The following is a 21,082-nucleotide window of genomic DNA, read 5'->3' on the forward strand; positions in this document are numbered from 1 at the left end:
TAATATTTTGAGAGATTATATACACTAAAAACACTCCGTGAACATCTTTGTATATAAATTCAACATAAGAATATGCTTCGGTATGGCATACAAAAAATGTGGAATTATACAGTACTTTGTACTAAAAATTCTCAATATGTTAGAAAAGTATATTGATACGGTACCAAAAATTTAGTATGACAAATATATGCAAATAATATTGTATAATCAATCAGTGTTTCATATTAAAATATTAAAATTAAAAACAGTTTTATAATAATTATATTCTCAATATACTAAATTATTGATATATACCAATATATCGAATAATATATGTTATTTTTAATATATACCAATATATTGAAATTATATATTGTATAAAAAATGTTCAGTACAATATCATAGTCATACCATATAATTTTTTTTCTTTTTTCTTTCGTATCAAAATTTTAATATTTTTGGTATTTTCTGTACTGTATATTTGATATTTTGACAATTCAGAGTACTCTTTCCAAATAAATATTTTATTAAAAAAATAATAAAAGTAGAAAATAGGTAGAAATATTTTTAAAATATTTACTTAGAAATTAAAATAAATAAAAAAAAGTAATAAATATAGTAATATTGATGCAGAGTTGAATAAAGATTAATAATTAAATTTGATTGGACTTTTGATAAAATTAATAATAAGCTAAATTAAAAATAATAAAAATAAATTTGATGGGACAGATAAAATATTTTTTTCCACGTATAATTAAACATTTTTCTTGGCATTGATAGAATCGCAAACGCGACTTTCGATTGACAGATGGGCCTGGTAACAATAAATGCGATTTTAGGAGTAAAGCCCACTTAGGGAATAAAATACTGTTATTTAAGTCCTAAAGGGTATAATCCGTCAAATTAGTTCGATTCCCAAGTAGGTTTAGTCCATCTCGTATTTCTCTAATCACACGTATATATATATATATTTCTTAAATTTTCTATCATGGAGCAATCTCGACATTCGGGCTGAAACCGGGCCGAATTCCGGTGGAAAGGCGTAAGACACTCTGTATATTCGTCACCGATCAGTGATCCAACGATTATCGACTCTTCGACAGCGGTAGGATTTTTTGTTTTTGTTTTTGTTTTTACGTTTTTCGTTATCTTGATTTTGTAATTTTTTTGTTGCTGTACATTAATCGAATATTGATGTTAATTCTATGCTGGTCTGCGGGGTAGCTGTTATTTTTAATTTATTTCAACGTTGATTTTTCAAAACCCTAATTGAACCCTTAATAGCTGGTTGATTATTGACTCTGTTGTGATGATCATTGCCAGAAACATGATTATTAGAGTCCTGGATCATACTTTTTTTTACCAGAAATTATTGATAGTTGAGTTTGCTGGTGTTCCCTTGTTTGTTCCGATGTTTCTTTGCTTTAAAGAAGAATGAGCGAGGTTCCTATAGCGTTTTTGACGCTGGGGTTTGCAGCTTTCTGCTTTTGGATATATCATATATGTGTATTTTGGCATGATCATCAGGGCAGCCTAATTTCTTGTTTGAAGTTTGTTGGTTGCAGCTTTTCCTTTTCTTTTAGCTGCTAATAAAAAGTGCATCAGAAAGTATGGATAAGCTTTTGTCATTTGAGATACTTCGATATGGAAGCTGTGCGGTGGTGGAGTTCAGATTGTTGTCTGTAAAAATTTGAGTTGCAGACTATTTGCCATAATGATCAACATGGATAACTGAGATATCCATTCCGGGTTAAAGATTATTCTTATGATTTTGACTTGTCAACCATTATTCTGCCAGTTTGTGTTGCACTGAGAACGGTTTTTTGGTTTTGGTTGCAAGCAACAGTTCAAGCTAGTATATTAGCTGAATCTGGGATTGTTGGTCTAGAGTGAATTTTCAGGTATAAAATGACTTTGTTACATTGGAAACAATTTTATTATTGGAAAAAATATCCTGAGATGTTCTAGCCACATATTTCTGTCATTTTTAGATTGTAGGGTGTTGGCATCTTTATGCAGGCTGGCATTTGAACATTCTCCCTGAAAGCTGATACACTCAGACCAGTTGAAAAACTGTCTGTGAATGTTCTTGTGTTTGCTATTTGCTATAACTTTAATGGAATTCAACTCGGGAATCTAATTTTGCAAACCCCTTTCCACTCTCTTGATTTTTTCCCCTCTTCCTATGTTTGTCAGTGTGCCATTGATATTCTGAATATCATAAAATTTGGTGATGAATTTTTGAGAATAAGTTTATGGCTGTTCTGTATTGTTGACAGGTGTATAAATCCAGTAATCTTGTTCAAATTATAAGCTGCGGGTTTGAGGTGGTGAAGATTGTTAGTGCTGCCACATTGCGATGCACAAATGTCTCATTTGAGCATGTGTGGGAACTGATGCAATGTCAGCATCTAGCAAATTTGATCTTTCTTCTGGTAGCCCAGATAGGCCATTATATACATCTGGACATCGGTCATCCTATGATGCCAATTTGGGGGATAGATCAGGCAGTTTCCGTGAGGACCTGGAGAGCCCACTGTTAAGTTTTCCGAATATGTCAAGAAGTGGCTTATCTCCAATTAAAGGAGATATCCTTCACTTCTTCAACTGTCTTCGTTTTGATCCAAAATTAATGGTTGCAGAGCACAAATTGAACCGCCCTTCAGAATTCAAGAAATGGGCTAGTGCTGCTGTTGGTATTCCTTTGGAAGATTCTCTACCTGCTTCTTCTAATAGTAAACAAATGTGTTCTCGCTCACTAGAGGAACTCAGACGACTCAAATCTGGTGTGAGAGAATGTGGTACTAAAGCTCGGTAGGTATTTTAAATTTAAATGGCCTTTTATTTTTTCTTACCCTTTTATATACTAATAGAAGATGTCTTCGTCAGGGAACGCCTGAAGATATTCAATGATTGTTTATCTGTATATAATAAATGCTTCCCATCTAATTCGCCAAGGAAGAGATCACGGTTAGATACCTTGTTTAATGATAGATCCAACACATTGTTATCAGTTAATAAACCCCATTCTCGAATGGGAAGTGATAAACTTGGAACCCAAAATTTTGCTGGTACAAGTGGGCTAGATCTTCTGAATCACAAATCTGAAGAAATGACAAAGAATGTCCCTCCAAGCAAACGTGCTCGAACTTCTATGATGAGTGATAAGGTTTGTATCAAGCATTTGTTTCCTATATTAGATAAACTATTTATAGTTTTTTTCGATTATATTTTGTTTGATAATAATTTCAACCCACATTTACGTGAGAATGTCCCTGTTTTCTGCTGCCCATACTATAAAGTTTATTTTCATGAGATTTCCATGCTTTCTGACTTTCCTATAGTTTTTTATATTAATTTGAACTACTTTTAGATGCTATTGCGGCTTGTTCTTTTTCTTTGTTGATTGAATATATTGAATAATTTGGTCAGCCTTTCTACTTGTTTTAAAGTGAGCGTGCTCAACTTCTTTTGATGTCATACATCTTCTGTAGGTTGATATACGGCCAAAAACAGGACCAACTGGAACTGTTAGCAAGGAAAGGGGTGTTATAAGATTGTCCAACAGCTTTTCCATTCGTGGTGAAGACCAAACTGTATCTACTTCTGTTGGTTGTTGGGAGAATCCAAAAACAAAGAAAAAACGTACACGTATAAAGCCTGATGCTGCTACCTCACTGAAGACAAAACCAGTGGATGGTTACTGGGAACCTAAGCAAGGAAGGGAATCTTGGGTTTCTACTGAAGCCAGTCCAAGATTAACTGATGCTCGTGGTTTCAGGTATCAATTCGTATAGTTTATGTGGCAGATGATTTGCTTTTGGCTTCAATATTTTTGCTAGCATATAATATTGACTCTCTGCCATGTGAATGACTGCATCTATGATTTTGTTATTGCGAATGGGAGTCTTTAGTGATGATGAAGATTCCATATATTGTTGATAGGTATGGTGCTGTATTGTTTTGTAAAATTAAAATTGAAAATTCATTTATATAAGTTGTACTCGTCATTGTGTTTAAGGTATACTTCTGCCATTACATTAAATAAATTAGAAAGAGCAAAATCTTAGAATCAATTTTATTCCTGCATTTCGAATTTGTTTGGCCTTCTAAAATTTGCATTCAATATGCATAAGATTTTGTAACCATCAGACTCCTATTTTGGAACTAGGTTCCTGCTACTATATTTTACATAGAAATTATTCCTGTTTTGAAATGATCAAAGAGCTTATTATGTTCTGCAAATATTTGCACTATTCTGCTCATTGCTTAAGTCATACGGAAACTGTAACTATAGTATTCTCAGATAATTTGCACTTGAGCATGAGATGGTTGAGTTGGCTTTTATATGATTGCCCAGGTGGTTAGGGTGATTGCTACCTGAAATAAGAGCACAACGGCCCTGGCATAGTTGTTAATATTGCTAGAGCTGGAAAATTTTGATGTTTCATGTAATGTAGTATAGTTCCTTGTATAAAATGTCTTTCATTTATTTATTGATTTATTTCCTCTGTTGCTTGGTAAAATATATGTATGATATTATTAATAGGGTGGTGCCCTCCGTTGTAATATTCGTTTGCACCTTTATGTAGATCTAGGATTGCTAATGGAGGTGCAGGAGTTGGGAAAGCTGAGGTCATCTCACACACCAGTTCAGGCATCCATTTACCCACCTCAAGAGCTCCCAATAGCAATTCCACTCTAAATGTTAGGAGAGAACATCCAACTGGTCAAGAGAAAGAAGTGGTGGATCCAAAAGCTTTAAACAAGTATATCTAATTACTCCTTTGATTTTCATTAATATTTTAAAAGAATAGTTCATGATTTAGTGTTCTTTCTATGTGCACTTTCTTTATGTGATGTTGTTCTGAAAACCACTGATAGAAAGAGTTGGGCTAATTGTGAGATTACTGATGCATTGTGAAATCTGAAATAAATTAAAAGTTACTTTAGAACCAAACTATACACTGTAAAAGATTATGCATTGAGCAGTGATACTAGCAGCGATCAAGCTTGTTTGCTAGTGTCTCTGTGTTACCTTAAATCTTTCTTCATCAGTTGACTGAAAGACTTGCAATCCTGTTAAATTTTGGTGGAATAAGTAATAATATTTTGCAAGAAATTATTGATCTTAATTACTGATTGCCATTACTCTTGGTTCTCGGGGTGTATAAACTGTTGATACATTTTGCTTTGAAATAGGGAAAATTCCCAGGAAGACTTCAGTTCAGGGAGTCCTACTTCAGGCTCAAAGTTGAACACAAATATCCGTGCCCCAAGATCAAGCTCAATTGGTAGATCTCAAAAAGCTCAGTGTTCTCCGTCCTCTACTGATTGGGAAGTTTCTAATTGCACAAGCAAAATTCCCAGTGTCCCTGGTTCCAGAAAATGTAAACCCAGACCTGTACAATCTTCATCTCCCCCTGTTGCTAGTTGGGTTCAGAGGCCTCAGAAAATTGTTAGAACTGCAAGGAGAAATAATTCGCTGTCTATTTTTCCTGGGAATGAGGAAAATCCTGTTACAGATGTGACACCTGCTATGGTGGTAAATGGGAGGCATTTCTCTGCCAATTCTTCTGAGCAAGTTAAAATAAAATCTGCTAATTTTTCACCTGCCACATTATCTGAAAGTGAGGAATCAGGTTCTTCTGAACATAAGTTTCAAAACGCGAGTAAGGGGGGTAGTGAAATAAATGAAAAAGGTGATCAGAATGTCCAGAGAATATCAACTTCATTACCAACAAGAAAAAAGAAGCCCGCTGGCAAACATAACCATGGAGATGGTATTCGAAGAAAAGGACGAACTGTTCGGGGATTTACTTCTTCAAGGTCTGTGATTCCTCCAACAGTTGAAAAGATTGAAAGCTTGGGAACAACCAAAAGAATGAGAACTGCTAGGCTTGGTCCTGTCAATACTGAAAGGTCAAACACAATTAATTTCTTCTTATTTTAATCATTATTTCCTTTGATTGCCCTGGGTTAATGTTTATTAGAATTAATAGTTGGTAATTTTTCTTGACTTGGTTAAACAATCTGTTCAGCAGGTCTGGTCGACTACCTCCAAGAAAGCCTTCTGATAGGAAGGCTAATACATGGCATAATCATATACCTGTCAATGTGATGGCTGATTTTCTTGGTAGCGTGAACCTTGGAATAATTGTTATTATAGATGTCATTGAACTCCTATAATTTTGTTGTCTTCTCTATTTGATCTCTTCCTGAATAAATATAACAGATTGTTCTGATAATGGACACAAAGAGCTCTTGGCTGCTACAAATACTGTTATAAACCCTGGTATCTTTTTGTTACCTAGTTTGATTTCCTTTTTTACGTACATCTTGTTGCTGTTGTGATTATCTACTTCTTAATGCAGGTCAAACGCTCTCCAGCCCATTTTGGAAGAAAATGGAGCCCCTCTTCCGTTTTATATGTGATGCAGATATCACTTATTTGAAAGAACAGGTAATACATTTTATGATATAATTTGGAGTTTGTTTAGATTTTAAATATGTTTTGGAAGTGTTTTGGGATTTTTGGTTGCTTTGGGAACAATAAAAAGTTGACTACAAAACAGGTTTTTGATGTGATATAAACAGGCAAAGGATCTGATGTTTTGAATAGAACATAGTTTTTTAATATAGTATTTTAAATAAAAATAGGTTTTAGTTGTGATGTTTTTGTAGAGAACTTTTGGTGAATAGCACGAATTTTTTTTTGCATGTATAAACAGAGGCTTGAATTATGCTTCAGCAAGAAATGGCATTCACTATATAGCTGATTCATATTTCATTTAAGAGTAACAACTTTCTTATATGACTTGTTTCAAATGCTATCTTTGTTATTATAAGACATTATACTTCCAACAAGTTTTTCTAAGCTGCTTTTAGCACTTCAACTTGCTTGCTGATGTCAGTGCTTATCCTCTTTAGGAAGTTAAATGGCTGAATTAAATTAGGCTGGTTTATGTTTCAGTAGTATGATCTTTTATGAGGTATCTGCTTGTGCAATTTAGATCTGACATCATAGATGCTGTACAATTGAATGCTGCACTGAAACAATAGAAGTAATATGGATTTCATTGATTTGGTCTGCTCACCCAGTTGGAAACTTGGTGCTTGGTAATGTCAAGTCAATGGGGATCCATGTTCCTGATGAAATATGGACTCTCATGATTGAAAGACATTAAAAGGTTGTATGTTTTATAGAAATTTAACTGGTGTATTTAGACCTGATTTTTTTTTTTTTTTTTTTAAAAAAAGGAAATATATTAACAAGGTCTTCTTTTATATTTCCTACTGTCCAGTGTTCTTGCATTTGTTCAGAAAACTATTTGCTTTTCATATGGTCTAGTCTCTACTGAAATAGAATTTCTAAAATGTGACTATAGTTTTGTAATATAGGAACTTGATTTCTCTTAGCTTCAGAATATTCTTTACTATATCATTGAAATTTTATTAGGGGTGTGTTTGTTTGGGGGTTTGGATTTTGAGTTGGGATTTGAATAGTAAAAATTTTGAATTGAATAGTTGTATGATGTGATATAAATAGGTGTTGATGTGATGTTTTGAATGTAAAATTGATTTTTAGTATAATATAAAAAATGAAAAATATGTATTGATTTGATGTTTTTTGGGGGAAAAAATTGAATGAATAGCGTAAATCCAATCCTGTCCCCCAAACAAACACACCCTAAGTTTCTTGAGTCTATTATTATCATTTTAAATTTGTAGTTGTACCACCCTGACTTTTGAAAATCTCTGATTTTGCAATTTTTCTTGTACATATATTTTCCCGCTATATATTCATGGTATGGATTAAGGAAACTTTAGAATAAACTGCAATGAAATACCAAATGGTTTGTTGTTGGCACAAATTCTACAATTAAATTTGCAGCATGCATCCTTTTCCTTGTGTAGTTTTTTATTACTAGAAAGATTGTGTGTGTTTACCAAACAATATATTTTTCTCTTCTAGGTAAATCTTCGTTGTGAAATGGATATGTCAGTTCCACCACTACTTGATGCTGATAGTTCTAATTTCCTGCCTAATGGCTTTGAATTTGAGAGTGATGGAATTGACATGGGAAATGTTGAAGTGGATCCTGAACTTGCAATTACCGGAACAAAGACCAGTGATGGAATTTCACTGTACCAGAGAGTTGTTGCTGCTATCATTCCTGAAGAAGAAAATGAAGAGGCTTTTGATGTTGGAAAAGAAGTAAACAAGTACGATATTTATGGATCTCAGCTCCATGCGGAGATAGAAAAAGAATCAAATGCTCTTTTGATGTCGCAAGGTTGTGGTCCTTCTGTATATTACGCTATAAATTTTATTTAGTTTTTATTTTTTATTTTAAAGACTAATTGAAAATCATTTTATGAGCCAGATTACCCTATGGAAGAGGGCAATGCTGTGAGAATTTCAGAAGCTGGCTATGTTCCTATGCATGATGGTTTAATGGCAGACTGTTCATCTGGCACAGCATGCTCCGAGTATCAGTATATGGATATGCCAATGAATGAAAGACTTCTGCTGGAGATTCATAGTATAGGTATCTTTCCCGATTTAGTGGTATGTTCCATTTATCCTAAGGAACTTGTCCTTTTCAGCCATTAGTTTCTAACTGCCTTATAAGTTAATTATCCACTTTTGGCCAGTCTGATTCAGAACATGGTGGAGATGAAGGAATAAGCAAAACTATATATGGATTGCAAGAAATGTACCATGAACAGGTAATTATGTTTATTTCATTAGTACCTTATAGTCAAGCATACCAGAGAATTACGGGCTAATTTAGTTAGCTTTTGAAATTAAATATATAATGAATTTAACCACTATCCTTCTTTTATTTTCATATTGTGTATAATGTTGCCAGGGTGGATATATTACTCCATTAATGTAATACTAGAAAAGAATTGGATCTTGCAAACAAGCACATGCAGTGAAGTTGTTTGGTTTTTGATAATATGGTAATGCAATGTTATAGGCAGCAGCTATTGCCTCTTCTGTCTCAAGAAACCAGGACTAACGAGATGTCCTATATGAATAATAGATGTTTGAAGATAATTTTAGGATTACAGTTGTTTGGCTTGCAATTTTTAACATCATCTTTCTTATGTGATAAATTAAAATATGTGAAGCTTATACATTGTATACACACTGCTTTTGAATAAGTTACATTTTCTGGGTATTCCTCTTTGATTAGGTGTCAAAGAACAAAAGCTTACACGGAGAGCTCTTAAGTCATGTTACCAAGGCTAAAGATCTCCAGGAAACGTAAGAATTTTTAGTTCTCCTATGCAGTCTTTTCACAATGAATTTATTGAAATCTATTTGATAATCTTCAAATCATTTAGGGAGCTCAAAGGACGTGCCAATGACAAACTTGTTGAAATTGCCTATCAGAAGTACATGGTAATTATTATTATTGTACCTTCTTTGCAATTTATTTTCCTAGGAAATGAAACCCTTACTTCTCACTTGAAGCAAAGGCAGTCATATCTGATTGCATACACTGCCTTAAAACAGTATATCTCAGCTTTAGCAGTGTGTGAAATTTGTTTTCCCTGGATAATAAAATTTATCGAGGTTGAAACTTGAAATTTTATCCACAATGGAGAGATGGTGTGAGCTTTATTATGCGAGAATATTCGTGGAAGAGGGATGTGCGATGATGCAGCATTAACCTGCAGTTTTTTAAATGACCAATTGTTGAAGGTTTGCTTGCCTCTGCAGAGTTGCTTGGTTTCTAATGCACCTGGGACGAAAAATGCAAACACCAAATTGGTCAAGCAAGCAACAGCTGCTGCAGATTTTGTTAATTGGACGTTGAGACATTATAAGGAATTTGAGGCCACAGGAAAGAGTTCCTTTGATGAACCAGTTTACAGGGACATATTTATTTCTGGAGTATCAAGGCTTGCAGATGAAATTCCTTCAACGAGCAACACTGAGGATGAATCTGATAAACTCCATTCGGGAAAACCTGGGTGCTCCATAGAAGTTCGAACGTCCGGTATGTCTTGCCTATATATATAGAATGCTTAATCCTTATCCTCGTCTATGTGTTAAGTTGGATGTGAATGTCTATTTGTTATATTCTTTGAGTGCATGTCAATCTCCTGATATATCATAATCTTAATTTTTTAATGCATGTATTGTGTAGCCCCATTGCAAACAGAGCAGAGCCCTTCCTCAAACAATCAGGAAATTCATTCTTCTGAGATGCTTGTAACAGCTGGTCCGGCTTCTGAACCAAACACTGATAAAGGAGAAATGTGGCCAGGTAGAGTGAAAAGGAGGGAATTATTGCTTGATGATGTTGGTGGCTCAATCAATATATCTTCTAATGTATCATCAGGACTTGGCGGTTCTCTTTCACCCAATGTCAAAGGCAAGAGGAGTGAGAGGGACAGAGCAGGAAAGGGAAGAAAAGTGTTAAACAGAAGTGGGAATGCTAAAATCGGTCGTCCTGCATCATCCACTGGTAAAGGTGAGAGAAAGAACAAGACAAAACCTAAGCCGAAAATTGCTCATTTATCTGCTTCACTTAATGGTCCTGAGGGCAAAATCTCTGATCAATCCAAAGTAAGTAAATCAGGTGAGAATGTGGGAACTGATATTGGCAAGAACCCCAATGAATATGACCCGGACACGTTGGAGGATCCCATAGATTTGTCTGCTCTTCGTATTCCTGACGACTTAATGGACCCCAATGATAATAAAAAGGTTGATTTGGGATCATGGTTTAACTTTGAGGATGATGAATTGAAAGATCATGATTTCTCATGTGGGCTTGAAATCCCAACAGATAATCTGGCAGATTTGGATATGCAGATTTGAATACGATGGTTTGCATCAGTGTGTTATATTCCATTTCTTAGCCAATCACATGAAGATGCTTTGATGCTGTGCATTGAACAGTTGCATACGGATCGCTGGATTGTCTCAACCATAAGTAGGTTTATACTCCTTAGGTTATTATGCCTTTGAGTTCCTGAGTTGAGATTGTGAGTGAACCTTTGCGCCTTCAGAGTTTGCTCCTCTTCACATTTACAAGTGTTGATTGTAGAAATCTTTTTGGTCGTGCTCAAGCTTGTATATATATATATAATGATAAAGACCTCGCAAACTAATATTTTTTAATTGAGAACATTACTGATCAGGAACAGCTTCTTTTGTATATAATTTTATATCATTTTCAATAAGAATTGTGCATTTTCTCATTTGATGCTCCACTTGGAGCCTTGCGATCTCATGTTTAGCTCTCTCATTTAATGACATATCTGTTTTTAACATTTATACTTCTCATTCTATTATCTGCCAAGGTTGTGTTGATGAGCTCGTTCTGCAATGCATACTTTTCAGTTTAAATTTGCTCTTTACTGGTTGATTGTCATTTCCTCGAACAATTAAGTATGAATCTCGGAGGTGAAGTTATTTGCTTGCTAGGCAAGGCAACAGGATGTTGTGGATCACAGCATCATCTGGCCATCCATACTGTTTACTTGTAGCTACTTATATGCGAGCAGTTTTGCTTGGTTTTTGTATTGCATAAATTGAGCTATGGTGAATCATCATTGAGTTAAGATTGTGAAATTTTATATCCTTTACTTGGAACTTGCGTGACCATTGAATTGAATGACTTCATCATTGCAGCCTCATAGTCGATTTATATGCCTTAGTTTGTTGCTATTAAGAGATGCCTTTGTGGAACTTTGTGTTTCTGGTATGGAATGTTGGGCTGTGTTTCCAAAATCAATAAGCTGTTCCAATATCTCTTTCCTGAGTTCATAATCGCGCTCTTCGTTTCCTCTGTGTGTCGTCTTATACCGAGGCATACTGAACTGCATTGCTCTGTGAAAAAGGTACACAACATATGCATACATATCTTTTGAAGTAATACTTGCTGGTATGGTACTTACAACAAAGTTCCAGATTAAAAACTCCTAAATTTATGACATGGTTTCATTATGTCATTTCTCACTGCAAGTTGCAAGTTCAAGGACATCAACATTGCTTGCAATGATTTTGTCTTTGGATTATTTACTTCTTTCTATGGTGAGCTTTATATTAAAATTACTTCTCGAGTTTCCTTTGCTTTTATATGATGAGCAATCGGCCGGTCTTCTGCTCGTTTTTTGCCAATGAAGTTTGTGTGATATTTTTAGCGTTTGTAGCCATTTGATTGTTTTTGCAGGCTGTTATTGGAAACACAATATCGCATATCCATCCCATCAATCCTACTGCAATATATGGATTCATTATTCGTAAAGGTAAGATCCTAAATCAGAGCTAAGGAGATTCTCTAGCAATTTTTTCCCATTCATTTCTGCTTTCACTATATGATGCTTTCATTTCTGGCATGATTGGATCGTTTTGTTTAGTTGGCTATGTCGGTTTGTTTCTATTGCATTCTTAAAAACCAAGTCACATTCAGAATACATGTACTTGCAGCACACTAATAACAGTATCCAAATCCGGAGCTAAAGCTTAATCTTGTGCATATTATCATGGATTTCTACACTTGTTACTGAGTTACATTGCCATCAAGATCATAGAATTTTTAAGATTAATTCCTTTCATCGATCCATTGCTATTGGATATTTATACTCTGTTACATTCATTTACGCCTATATGCTCTATATATGATCATGCTTATTGTCATTCAATACTTGGGAACATTGTCGCATCCATATATGCATTTTGTGCAACAGTCACATCCATTTGCACATACATGCCCTCCAAACTTATCGAACGTAAATAACAATAGTTTCCTTGCTCCATATCAAGAATTACACGCTAGGGTAGACACTCCATTACTGCCCCGTCACCACTTATTTCTAGCTCGATAAACTCCAGCAGTACATTAGGAGTCTGGTGAATTTCCAGACGTAGGAAATAGATACATGTTTTCAAATAACACTAGAACATATTGTTGTTTGTTCATATTTATAAAATGTACCGTATAGATATATATATCTTGTGCTAGAATCAATAGTAGTATGTGTTATGCAAATTATTGTTATATATTGTTAGATTATGTGCTGTTTTTATATTATTATATTAACATGTTATCAATATCACATTAAATTATAAAATTCAGTACAGTAACTACAACGATATATAGATACACGGGGTTGGATGTAGATGTAGAGTCATTTTCAGGTGGTATATGGTGGTTGAAACTTGGAAATTAGAAATAGATTTTGTTGGCCAACCTAACTCCCTCCCATAAATATGAATGTTTGTTTTGTGGAAAATGTGGGATGGATTAGATGATGCTTTGGTTACTTGCAAGCATTCATCATTAAAACAACTGTTTGTTGCCTTTAGAAAGAATTTCTCAATCTATCTTTTTGTATCTAATCTAATGCTTTGTAGATATTTTTGCTTCTTGTTTCTTTTTACTTGTTACTTTAGTCGTTTGGCTACCGTCTTTTCTATATTATACATTGCATCTAGAACTTTTTCTAGTTCGCTATTTTGGTCGGGCTTTGTAGGATTGTAAGTCTCTTTGTCGACTTGGGGCCTATTTAGTTTGTGTTTATATTTGAATTTTAGTTTAAATAATATTATAACAAGAAACAATCCAGTTAAATTGTAAAACAAAATGTGCTATGCAACTCAAACCAAACAAACTCCAAATGTGTTGAAATGTATCACTTGACATAAGTACTTCTATTTGTTACTAAAATATATCTAATATCTATTCTTTATTAAAAATATCATATTTTTGGTTTTTTCTTTATGTTTCATTAAAAATTATTGAAAATTGTCGAAACTATAGTAACTCAAAGGGTATATTTTTTTAAATCATTTTTAAAATTTATTATTTGGACTATGTATTTTTTTTTTTCAAAAAATATAACTTTTTCTCTTAACATATCTTATAAAATATTATTTTAATATCAAATACAAATAAAAAAATTTCAAATGAAACACACCTTTGTTTGGCATGTTAAAGGTATATATTTTTTCCAGATGAGAAATTAAGAATTTCATTATCAAACAATATCAAATATTTGTGAGTAACTAAACCAATTCATGCACGCAACTATCCAAAATTTGTGTTTATATTCGATTTGTTTCAATTTAACAATGAATTTTGATTAAGTTTAGGATAATTTAATCAAGTTAAATTTATGAACACCTCATTTATCTACAATTCTATTAATTTTCTTGAAGTATTTGTTTATTTATCATTTCTAACAGTTTCAATAAAAATATTATCTAAAAAAATAAATTAATATTAAATTTCAAATTAATTTGAATATAAATTAACAGTAGTTCGTAACTCAACTTGACTTGGACAAACATAGGATTTCATTACAAACAAAGAATTGTTTGTATGAAAGGGAAAGAGAAAAGATCCAAATTGAATTCAATGGCAAAAATTCAAAGCAAGAGAGAAAATCATAGTTGAACATCGTGAAGATATTGCCCACATGGAAATAATAAATAAATAAATAAAATTTTAAAAATTTAAGAAAGATTTATTGACGAACAAGAATCAATAAAAAATTCCAATAATATGTTATGGGGTTTTGGGATTGAACTTAGATTATATTTCATTATTAAAATGTGCAAAAAATTCAACGGTCTAAACATACGCAATGTTATATGTTCCATATATATATATATATATATATATATTTAAAATAATATGAAATAATTGATTATCATATTAAAATAATATTTTTTTTTATTGAAATCATATTAATATGAAATAATTGATTATATAAATCGAAACACTAAGCGAAACAGACCTCAAATTATAATTGATTATAGCAAAAATAATAATAATAATAATAATCTTCAATATGTGCACATTAAAAGTTGGAGTAGAAAAACAAAAACGAAACAATTTTATTTTTTACTTATATTAATTTATTATATTTCAATGGAACGAATTTGACTAAAAAAATTTAATTCGAAAAATATATATATATATATATATGAATAAAAATTAAATAGTTGAATTTCTACGTATGTGTCTACGTGTATAATATTTAGAAAGATATGTAAAATCAGCAACGGATCTGAATTTATATAAAATATAATATTATATTATGAATATCTGTGTATGAGTAATCTGTACTCTCTAAAACCCTTTTCTTTTTTCCTTTTTTTTTTAAAAAAAATGTTAATTAAATAGCAAAAAAAATAATTATTATAAATATTCAGTGAATCTATTAACGCAATTATTTTTGCGTAGTCCCTGGAGCTGAGGAGCAAGTAGATGAGCAGCGATAGGAGTGGGCACGTATCTTGGGAGGTCCCGGAGCTCTCAATAAAGGGAAAGTGTAATGTGCTGTGCTGGGGCACCCAGAAATCGACACACACACAGACCCCCAAAAGGAAATTCTTCAAATCCCAAAAAATTAAAAGAAGCTCGTGGAGACATCCTATTGGCTGATTAAATATATATATATATATAACGATGATTAAATAAAAAGTAATATTTATATTTAAAATTTGATTAAATAATGATTAATAGTATTATAATTTAAATATATTTTAATAAAAGTAAATATTAAGAATAAAAGTCAAAAAAAAGAGGAACTTGTAGTCCCTTGCTAAGTCATTATTTATATACTCTATTTACTTTTGTTCAAGTAAGTTAACAAATAAATATAGAAATTAAAATATCATTGAAATATAAAAAAAAATTATATAATAAGATTGTAGTAGTATTTTTTTATTAAAATAAAATTTATATAACGTGACAGTAGCAATGATGTAAATAAATAAAATGGTAATTTTTAAACTAAATATAGTATAAATACATTTTTAATAAATAGATTAAAATAGTAGATAGATATACTTTTACCGCCAAAGGTATAACATTTTTATAAATACTTTTAATTATTATTTTAATGAAAAAATTTACGTCAGCTCAAATAAAAATGATTTTACCTGAAGGATGAAGTAATAAATTATCAATATTAGATAAAATATAAAATTATTTAACATTCCTTCTGTCTCCGATAAATGTCTAAATTACTATAAATATGATAATTTAAATAAAATATATTAATAAAAATAATTATGATGTCATCAAAATAATTATAAATTTAAACTAAATTAATTAAATAATTTAATTAGCATTATAAAACTTAAAATATATAATTATTTTTTATTAAAAATTCTGTACGATGGTTAAAAATAAAAAATATAAAAAAATTGAAATTAATAGGAGTATTTATTAAATTTAAAATTAAATATTAATTATAAATTGTACTTCCTCCTTACAAAATTGGATTTTAGTTATAGTAAACACAAGAATTTAAAATGAATATAATTAATACATAATTAATAATATATTAGTAAAAATAATTAATTTATAATATAAATTATTATAAATTAAAATTAAAATTAAAAAATTTAAAATTAATTATAAATAAACATATTAATTAATTATGGTAGGGTGTGTTTGTTCGTGGGATTGGATTTTAATTCCCTATTCATTTCACTTTTTTCTCCAAAAATAATCAAATCAAACAGGGTCAATTTAATACTAGTATGATATTGTCCGCTTTGAGCTGAGTAGCACGAATTTGGTTTTGATATCCTCCAAAAAACTTTATTCTAGTAAAATTTATTTGAAACTTATAAGATATATAATTTTGTTGTGGCACTTGAGTTTGGACTCCATCACAAATTCCCAAACAAACGCACCCATAGTATATGTTTATCAGTGTAGGTAAGTCTATAGAGAGGAGGCGTAGGGGGTAGGGGAGACGCACACCTGGTTGGACACATGTCCAATGAGCGGGACCCACGTCCCATTAAAAAAGGCTGGTCCATTTTTCATTGGCAATTTGGTATTTCTAAAGGAAGACTCACTCAATTCTATTTATATAAATATTTCTGTTTTTTAAAAAAATTTAATTTTATCTATAACTTATTAATAGTAATTTTTTTTAATTAAAATATTATATTTTATTACTTAGTGAGAGAAATTAGAGGGGTCCCTCCCATTGCCTTTGCTTGACACATACATACATATACTTGTGTTTTGTTACTACACGAGTCTTTTTTATTTATTTATTTTATATATATATATATATATTTTTGCCCATTTTAGGGAAAAAAATAAAATTATTTTTAAAAAAAAAAAAAAAAATTAGAAATGTGATTATAATATTTTGATGAGATTAAAAAATTGATTTGATTAATTATTGTATTGTAATAAACTGTTTTGAGACGGTAAGCAACTCGAGACTAGAAGCAGGCTTCCTTCCTTCCTTCCTTGCCTGCCTGCCTGCCTATGTGTCACCTTCTTATTAATTCCTTATTTATTTATTTTAATATAAAAATATTTGGTAGTTTGTTTTTGTGGGGATTGAGAAAGAAAGATTACTAAAATCCATTATATTAATTATTATTATTATTATTAAATGAATGAGCATATCATATCATATCCTATCTGCGGATGAATAGGGAGAGGTGCATGTGTTCATTGTTATTCTTCCAAGAAAAAATTGCATTTAATTTAGTACTACTATATGAGAATTAAATAAATAGAAAAAGTTATGTTTTGTTGATTATTAGCTAAAATTGGTTCTAAATCTCAATGTAGTTTGTAACGTTTTTTCCCATGATTTACAAAATACATAAAAAAAAAATGAAAAAAAAAAAATTAGTATTATATTGAATTGGAGTTAAAAAGACAAAAATATCTTTATTAGTATGATATAATATAAAGGTGATAACATTTGTGTAATATATTATAAATTAAAAAAATATTTATAATATTAAATAAGTAGTACAATTACTAAATTATAAAATCATACCTTTAAGATGGACAAAAATAAAAATACAACCTTCCTATGGAATTGAAGGAGTACAAAAAATTTTAAGTAATAAATTACTAATTCTTTTGGAATACGTTCTAAATAAATTTTCACCCAAATTAAATAATGTGCAAATTAAAACATGAAAGCAAAGAGAGTAGGGTTTGTTTTGGTTGGGTGACATGTGTTGCCTCATCAGACCAACCCCCCCCTACCCCAACCCCCACCCCCCTCCCCTTTTTATTTATTTATATTTTTTTTATCTCTCTCTATCTAACTATTATTATTAAGTCAAGACACACCCTTATGCTCTGCCCTTTTCTCATTTGTCCAGATTACCTCTCTCTCTCTCTCTCTCTCTCTCTCTCTCTCTCTCTCTAGTTTCACCTCTTGAAGGAGAAGAAGAAGAAGAAGAAGAGAAGAAATACATATAGAGATATACATACACTGACATATAGAACCTATGACAAGCTTTGGTGCAGGCCTTGAATTTGGGGTCTGGAGCTTCATTTTTATGTGAGATTTCTACTTTCTACTCTCTACCTCTCCACTCATACTCATACTGATGATATTGTTGTTATTGTTATTATTTCTTGCTTTATCGATTCTTGATTATGTTGTGCTCTATCGTTTTAATTTCTTACACCTTTTTATGGATATGACGATTTCAGAGTTCTATTTAGATTTTAGATAGATAGAGAAGAATATAATCAATCAATCAATCAGTCAATCCATAAGAATCTCGATTCCATTTCTCTTACACAAGCTTCGAATTAACCAACATTCATACAGTCAATTGATTTCGATTATTATTATTATTATTATTATGCTTTGATTCTGTTTTCGATTCTTCCCCAAAATCCCCTTGTTAATTTCATGTCTTCAAATTAGGTTTAACTTCAGATGAGAAGAAACATGGGAGAAGAAGAAGGACTCTGGTTGTCGAGATTGATTGATTGATTGATTGATTGATGTCCGAGGAAGACTCTCCATTCGGATTATCAAACTAACATATGACCAAGTTGCCTTTGGTTGAAGATATTATAGATTCGACCTCCTCTGTTGCAGCTGCTCCTCCATGTAATAACAACCCTACCGATAATGGAGTCGTGATGAGAATTGAATCCAAAGACAGTCAAGACAACACCGGTGTCTTAATTAGGGCAGCCGCCGCCGTTGCCGCCGATCGTGATGCGGCGGCCGAGGTTCCGTTTTCCGGCATTGTAGATTCTCGATTCGCAACCGCTTTATGCATCGAGGACGATTGCATAGGCTTGGAGGCTAATACAGAGTCCTTACATAGTAATAATAAGACCGCCAGCGGCGGCGTTTCTCATAAGTCGCCGGCGGGAGACGGCGGGGAGGCTGCCGGTGGCGGTCGAGAGCCCCGGAGAACGTTCTCGACGTCGATTCTAGAAGTTTCCGATGAAATGAAAATATCGAAACAAGTTTTCCCTTCCGATCCGCGGCCTCTTTGGGGGACGGCGTCGATCTGCGGGAGGCGGCAAGAAATGGAAGACTCCATCGTCGCCGTCCCGCGATTCTCGAAGATCTCGGCCCAAATGCTGAGCTGCCGCGACCAAGACAAGCTTAGCCCCGCCGGTCGGGACTTAACAGGACACGTTTTCGGAGTTTACGACGGGCACGGCGGGTGTCAGGTTAGGACATGCACGCCAGCAATGCCCTTCGCACGATCGATTGATCTATCGTATTTACCGTTTGTTCTTTCGCGTGTTTGTAGGTAGCCGAGTATTGTCGGGATCGTCTACACGTTGCATTAGCCGAAGAGATTAACGTCGCGAACAACACTTCTTCGGACGTTACCGAATTGAAAGAGCGGTGGCTGCGAGTGTTCACGAAATGTTTTCGTCGTTTGGACAACGAGGTCGGAGGATTCCTCGAAGACGGTCCCGACGACGATCCTCCGGTTTGGCCCGTCGCGCCGGAGTCGGTGGGGTCCACGGCCGTCGTTGCTGTCGTTTGCTCGACCCACATTATCGTCGCGAATTGTGGCGATTCGAGAGCTGTCCTTTACCGCGGGAAATCACCGATTCCGTTGTCCGAAGACCATAAAGTGAGTGAGACCCAGCTCGATCGACAATATTTCCTCGTTCGAGATACTATTGTTTTTTACGTATATATTTACCATCGAACTCTTTGTTTCTAGCCGGAACGAGAAGACGAATACGCGAGAATAGAAGCTTCCGGAGGCAAGGTCATAAATTGGGACGGATATCGCGTCTCGGGTGTTCTTGCAGTGTCGAGATCCATTGGTACGAGCTCTAATAATAAACCACAATGTCCATTTAAATGACACTATTTATCGATGTTTGTCTGATTTTTACGTCGAATTTTCGCGTAAATGTACAGGCGATAGATACTTGAGGCCATATGTGATTGCGGATCCGGAGATAACGATAATGCCACGCGCCAAAGAAGACGAGTGCCTTGTATTAGCGAGCGACGGGTTGTGGGACATAATTACGAACGAGGAGGCTTGTGATTTGGCGCGAAAGCGAATACTTCTATGGCACAAAAAGAACCCGAACGGCTGCGGCGGTGACGACGGCGGCGAGAATGGCGATGCGGCGGCGCAGGACGCAGCGGAGTATTTGTCGAAGGTGGCGTACCGGAGAGGGAGCCGAGACAATATATCTGTGATAGTTGTGGATTTGAAAGCGCAGAGGAGGGTCAAGAAGAAGGGCTGATTATTATTATTATTATGAAGATGAAAACGATGTATGTAATAACAGTTTGTTGTTCATGTTCTTCTTCTTGGCTGACTGTTGCTTACAAGATCTTGTTCATCACTTTTTTTTTTTTTGGTTTCTAATTCTAATTATAATTAAAGATGATGATGATGTAATGACAGTGGAGCATTCATTTTTAGTGACTGACTCGCTGCTGCTGCTGCAATGACATTCTGTTAATCTCTCTCTCTCAAGAAATTTTAATTAAATTTATGATTAATGTTGTGGCTGTAAGAGAAAGGGGCTTAATTTAAGGTTGGGTGATCTGTGGATTTTGGTGGCCGTGCTGATTGGATTCTTTTCGATTACCTTTTATCATACTATACTCTTTTGGATAAATAGATATGAAACGGAGGAAATAATTTATAAAATCCGTGCAACGCATCAGTCAACATGTACGATGTAGTATTGCACTGTATATATATTTATTGCGCTGAAAATTTATATTGTATATTGTCTTATTATATACTGTTGAAATATATTATATTTTGTATTATTATGTGTTATAATATATGCATTATTTCGTGAATATGTTAATAGGATCAAATCGAGGT

The 21,082-nt window shown here is 33.2% G+C and overlaps 2 protein-coding genes across 9 annotated transcripts; both read left to right on the forward strand.

The window, feature by feature from the left end:
* The first annotated feature begins 891 nt into the window (after positions 1-891).
* On the forward strand, positions 892-11,205 carry LOC127263393 (uncharacterized). Of its 8 annotated transcripts, none has more exons than XM_051292393.1 (18): positions 892-1,084; positions 1,531-1,880; positions 2,259-2,793; positions 2,869-3,148; positions 3,474-3,760; positions 4,572-4,748; positions 5,182-5,901; positions 6,021-6,115; positions 6,215-6,274; positions 6,354-6,442; positions 7,955-8,276; positions 8,367-8,551; positions 8,638-8,712; positions 9,186-9,256; positions 9,337-9,394; positions 9,716-9,995; positions 10,146-10,265; positions 10,341-11,205. In XM_051292393.1, the coding sequence occupies exons 3-18, from the start codon at positions 2,381-2,383 to the stop codon at positions 10,820-10,822; spliced, it is 3,714 nt and encodes a 1,237-aa protein (XP_051148350.1). In that variant the 5' UTR covers positions 892-1,084; positions 1,531-1,880; positions 2,259-2,380; the 3' UTR covers positions 10,823-11,205. The 8 variants fall into 8 exon arrangements, with proteins under 8 accessions (XP_051148350.1, XP_051148352.1, XP_051148346.1 ...); XM_051292395.1 differs by having other exon boundaries at positions 2,869-2,949; positions 3,058-3,148; positions 10,146-11,205; XM_051292389.1 differs by having other exon boundaries at positions 10,146-11,205.
* A 6,883-nt stretch (positions 11,206-18,088) lies between these two features.
* LOC127263395 (protein phosphatase 2C 50-like) lies at positions 18,089-20,588 on the forward strand. Its single transcript, XM_051292398.1, has 5 exons — positions 18,089-18,294; positions 18,670-19,436; positions 19,520-19,852; positions 19,946-20,051; positions 20,149-20,588. The coding sequence occupies exons 2-5, from the start codon at positions 18,792-18,794 to the stop codon at positions 20,484-20,486; spliced, it is 1,422 nt and encodes a 473-aa protein (XP_051148355.1). The 5' UTR covers positions 18,089-18,294; positions 18,670-18,791; the 3' UTR covers positions 20,487-20,588.
* The last annotated feature ends 494 nt before the right edge of the window (positions 20,589-21,082 follow it).

The sequence above is a fragment of the Andrographis paniculata genome, unplaced genomic scaffold, assembly GCF_009805555.1.
Source record: "Andrographis paniculata isolate CXL003 unplaced genomic scaffold, ASM980555v1 Contig69END, whole genome shotgun sequence".
Classification (NCBI taxonomy): Eukaryota; Viridiplantae; Streptophyta; class Magnoliopsida; order Lamiales; family Acanthaceae; genus Andrographis; species Andrographis paniculata.

Excerpts from the sequence above, each read along its gene's own strand:
- LOC127263393 (XM_051292389.1), top strand. The coding sequence starts at position 2,381 with ATGTCAGCATCTAGCAAATTTGATCTTTCTTCTGGTAGCCCAGATAGG. Across the intron at positions 2,794-2,868 it reads GAATGTGGTACTAAAGCTCG|GGAACGCCTGAAGATATTCA; the intron begins GTAGGTATTTTA and ends TGTCTTCGTCAG. Across the intron at positions 6,443-7,954 it reads TCACTTATTTGAAAGAACAG|GTAAATCTTCGTTGTGAAAT; the intron begins GTAATACATTTT and ends TTTCTCTTCTAG.
- LOC127263395 (XM_051292398.1), top strand. The coding sequence starts at position 18,792 with ATGACCAAGTTGCCTTTGGTTGAAGATATTATAGATTCGACCTCCTCT. Across the intron at positions 19,853-19,945 it reads CGTTGTCCGAAGACCATAAA|CCGGAACGAGAAGACGAATA; the intron begins GTGAGTGAGACC and ends CTTTGTTTCTAG. Across the intron at positions 20,052-20,148 it reads TGCAGTGTCGAGATCCATTG|GCGATAGATACTTGAGGCCA; the intron begins GTACGAGCTCTA and ends GTAAATGTACAG.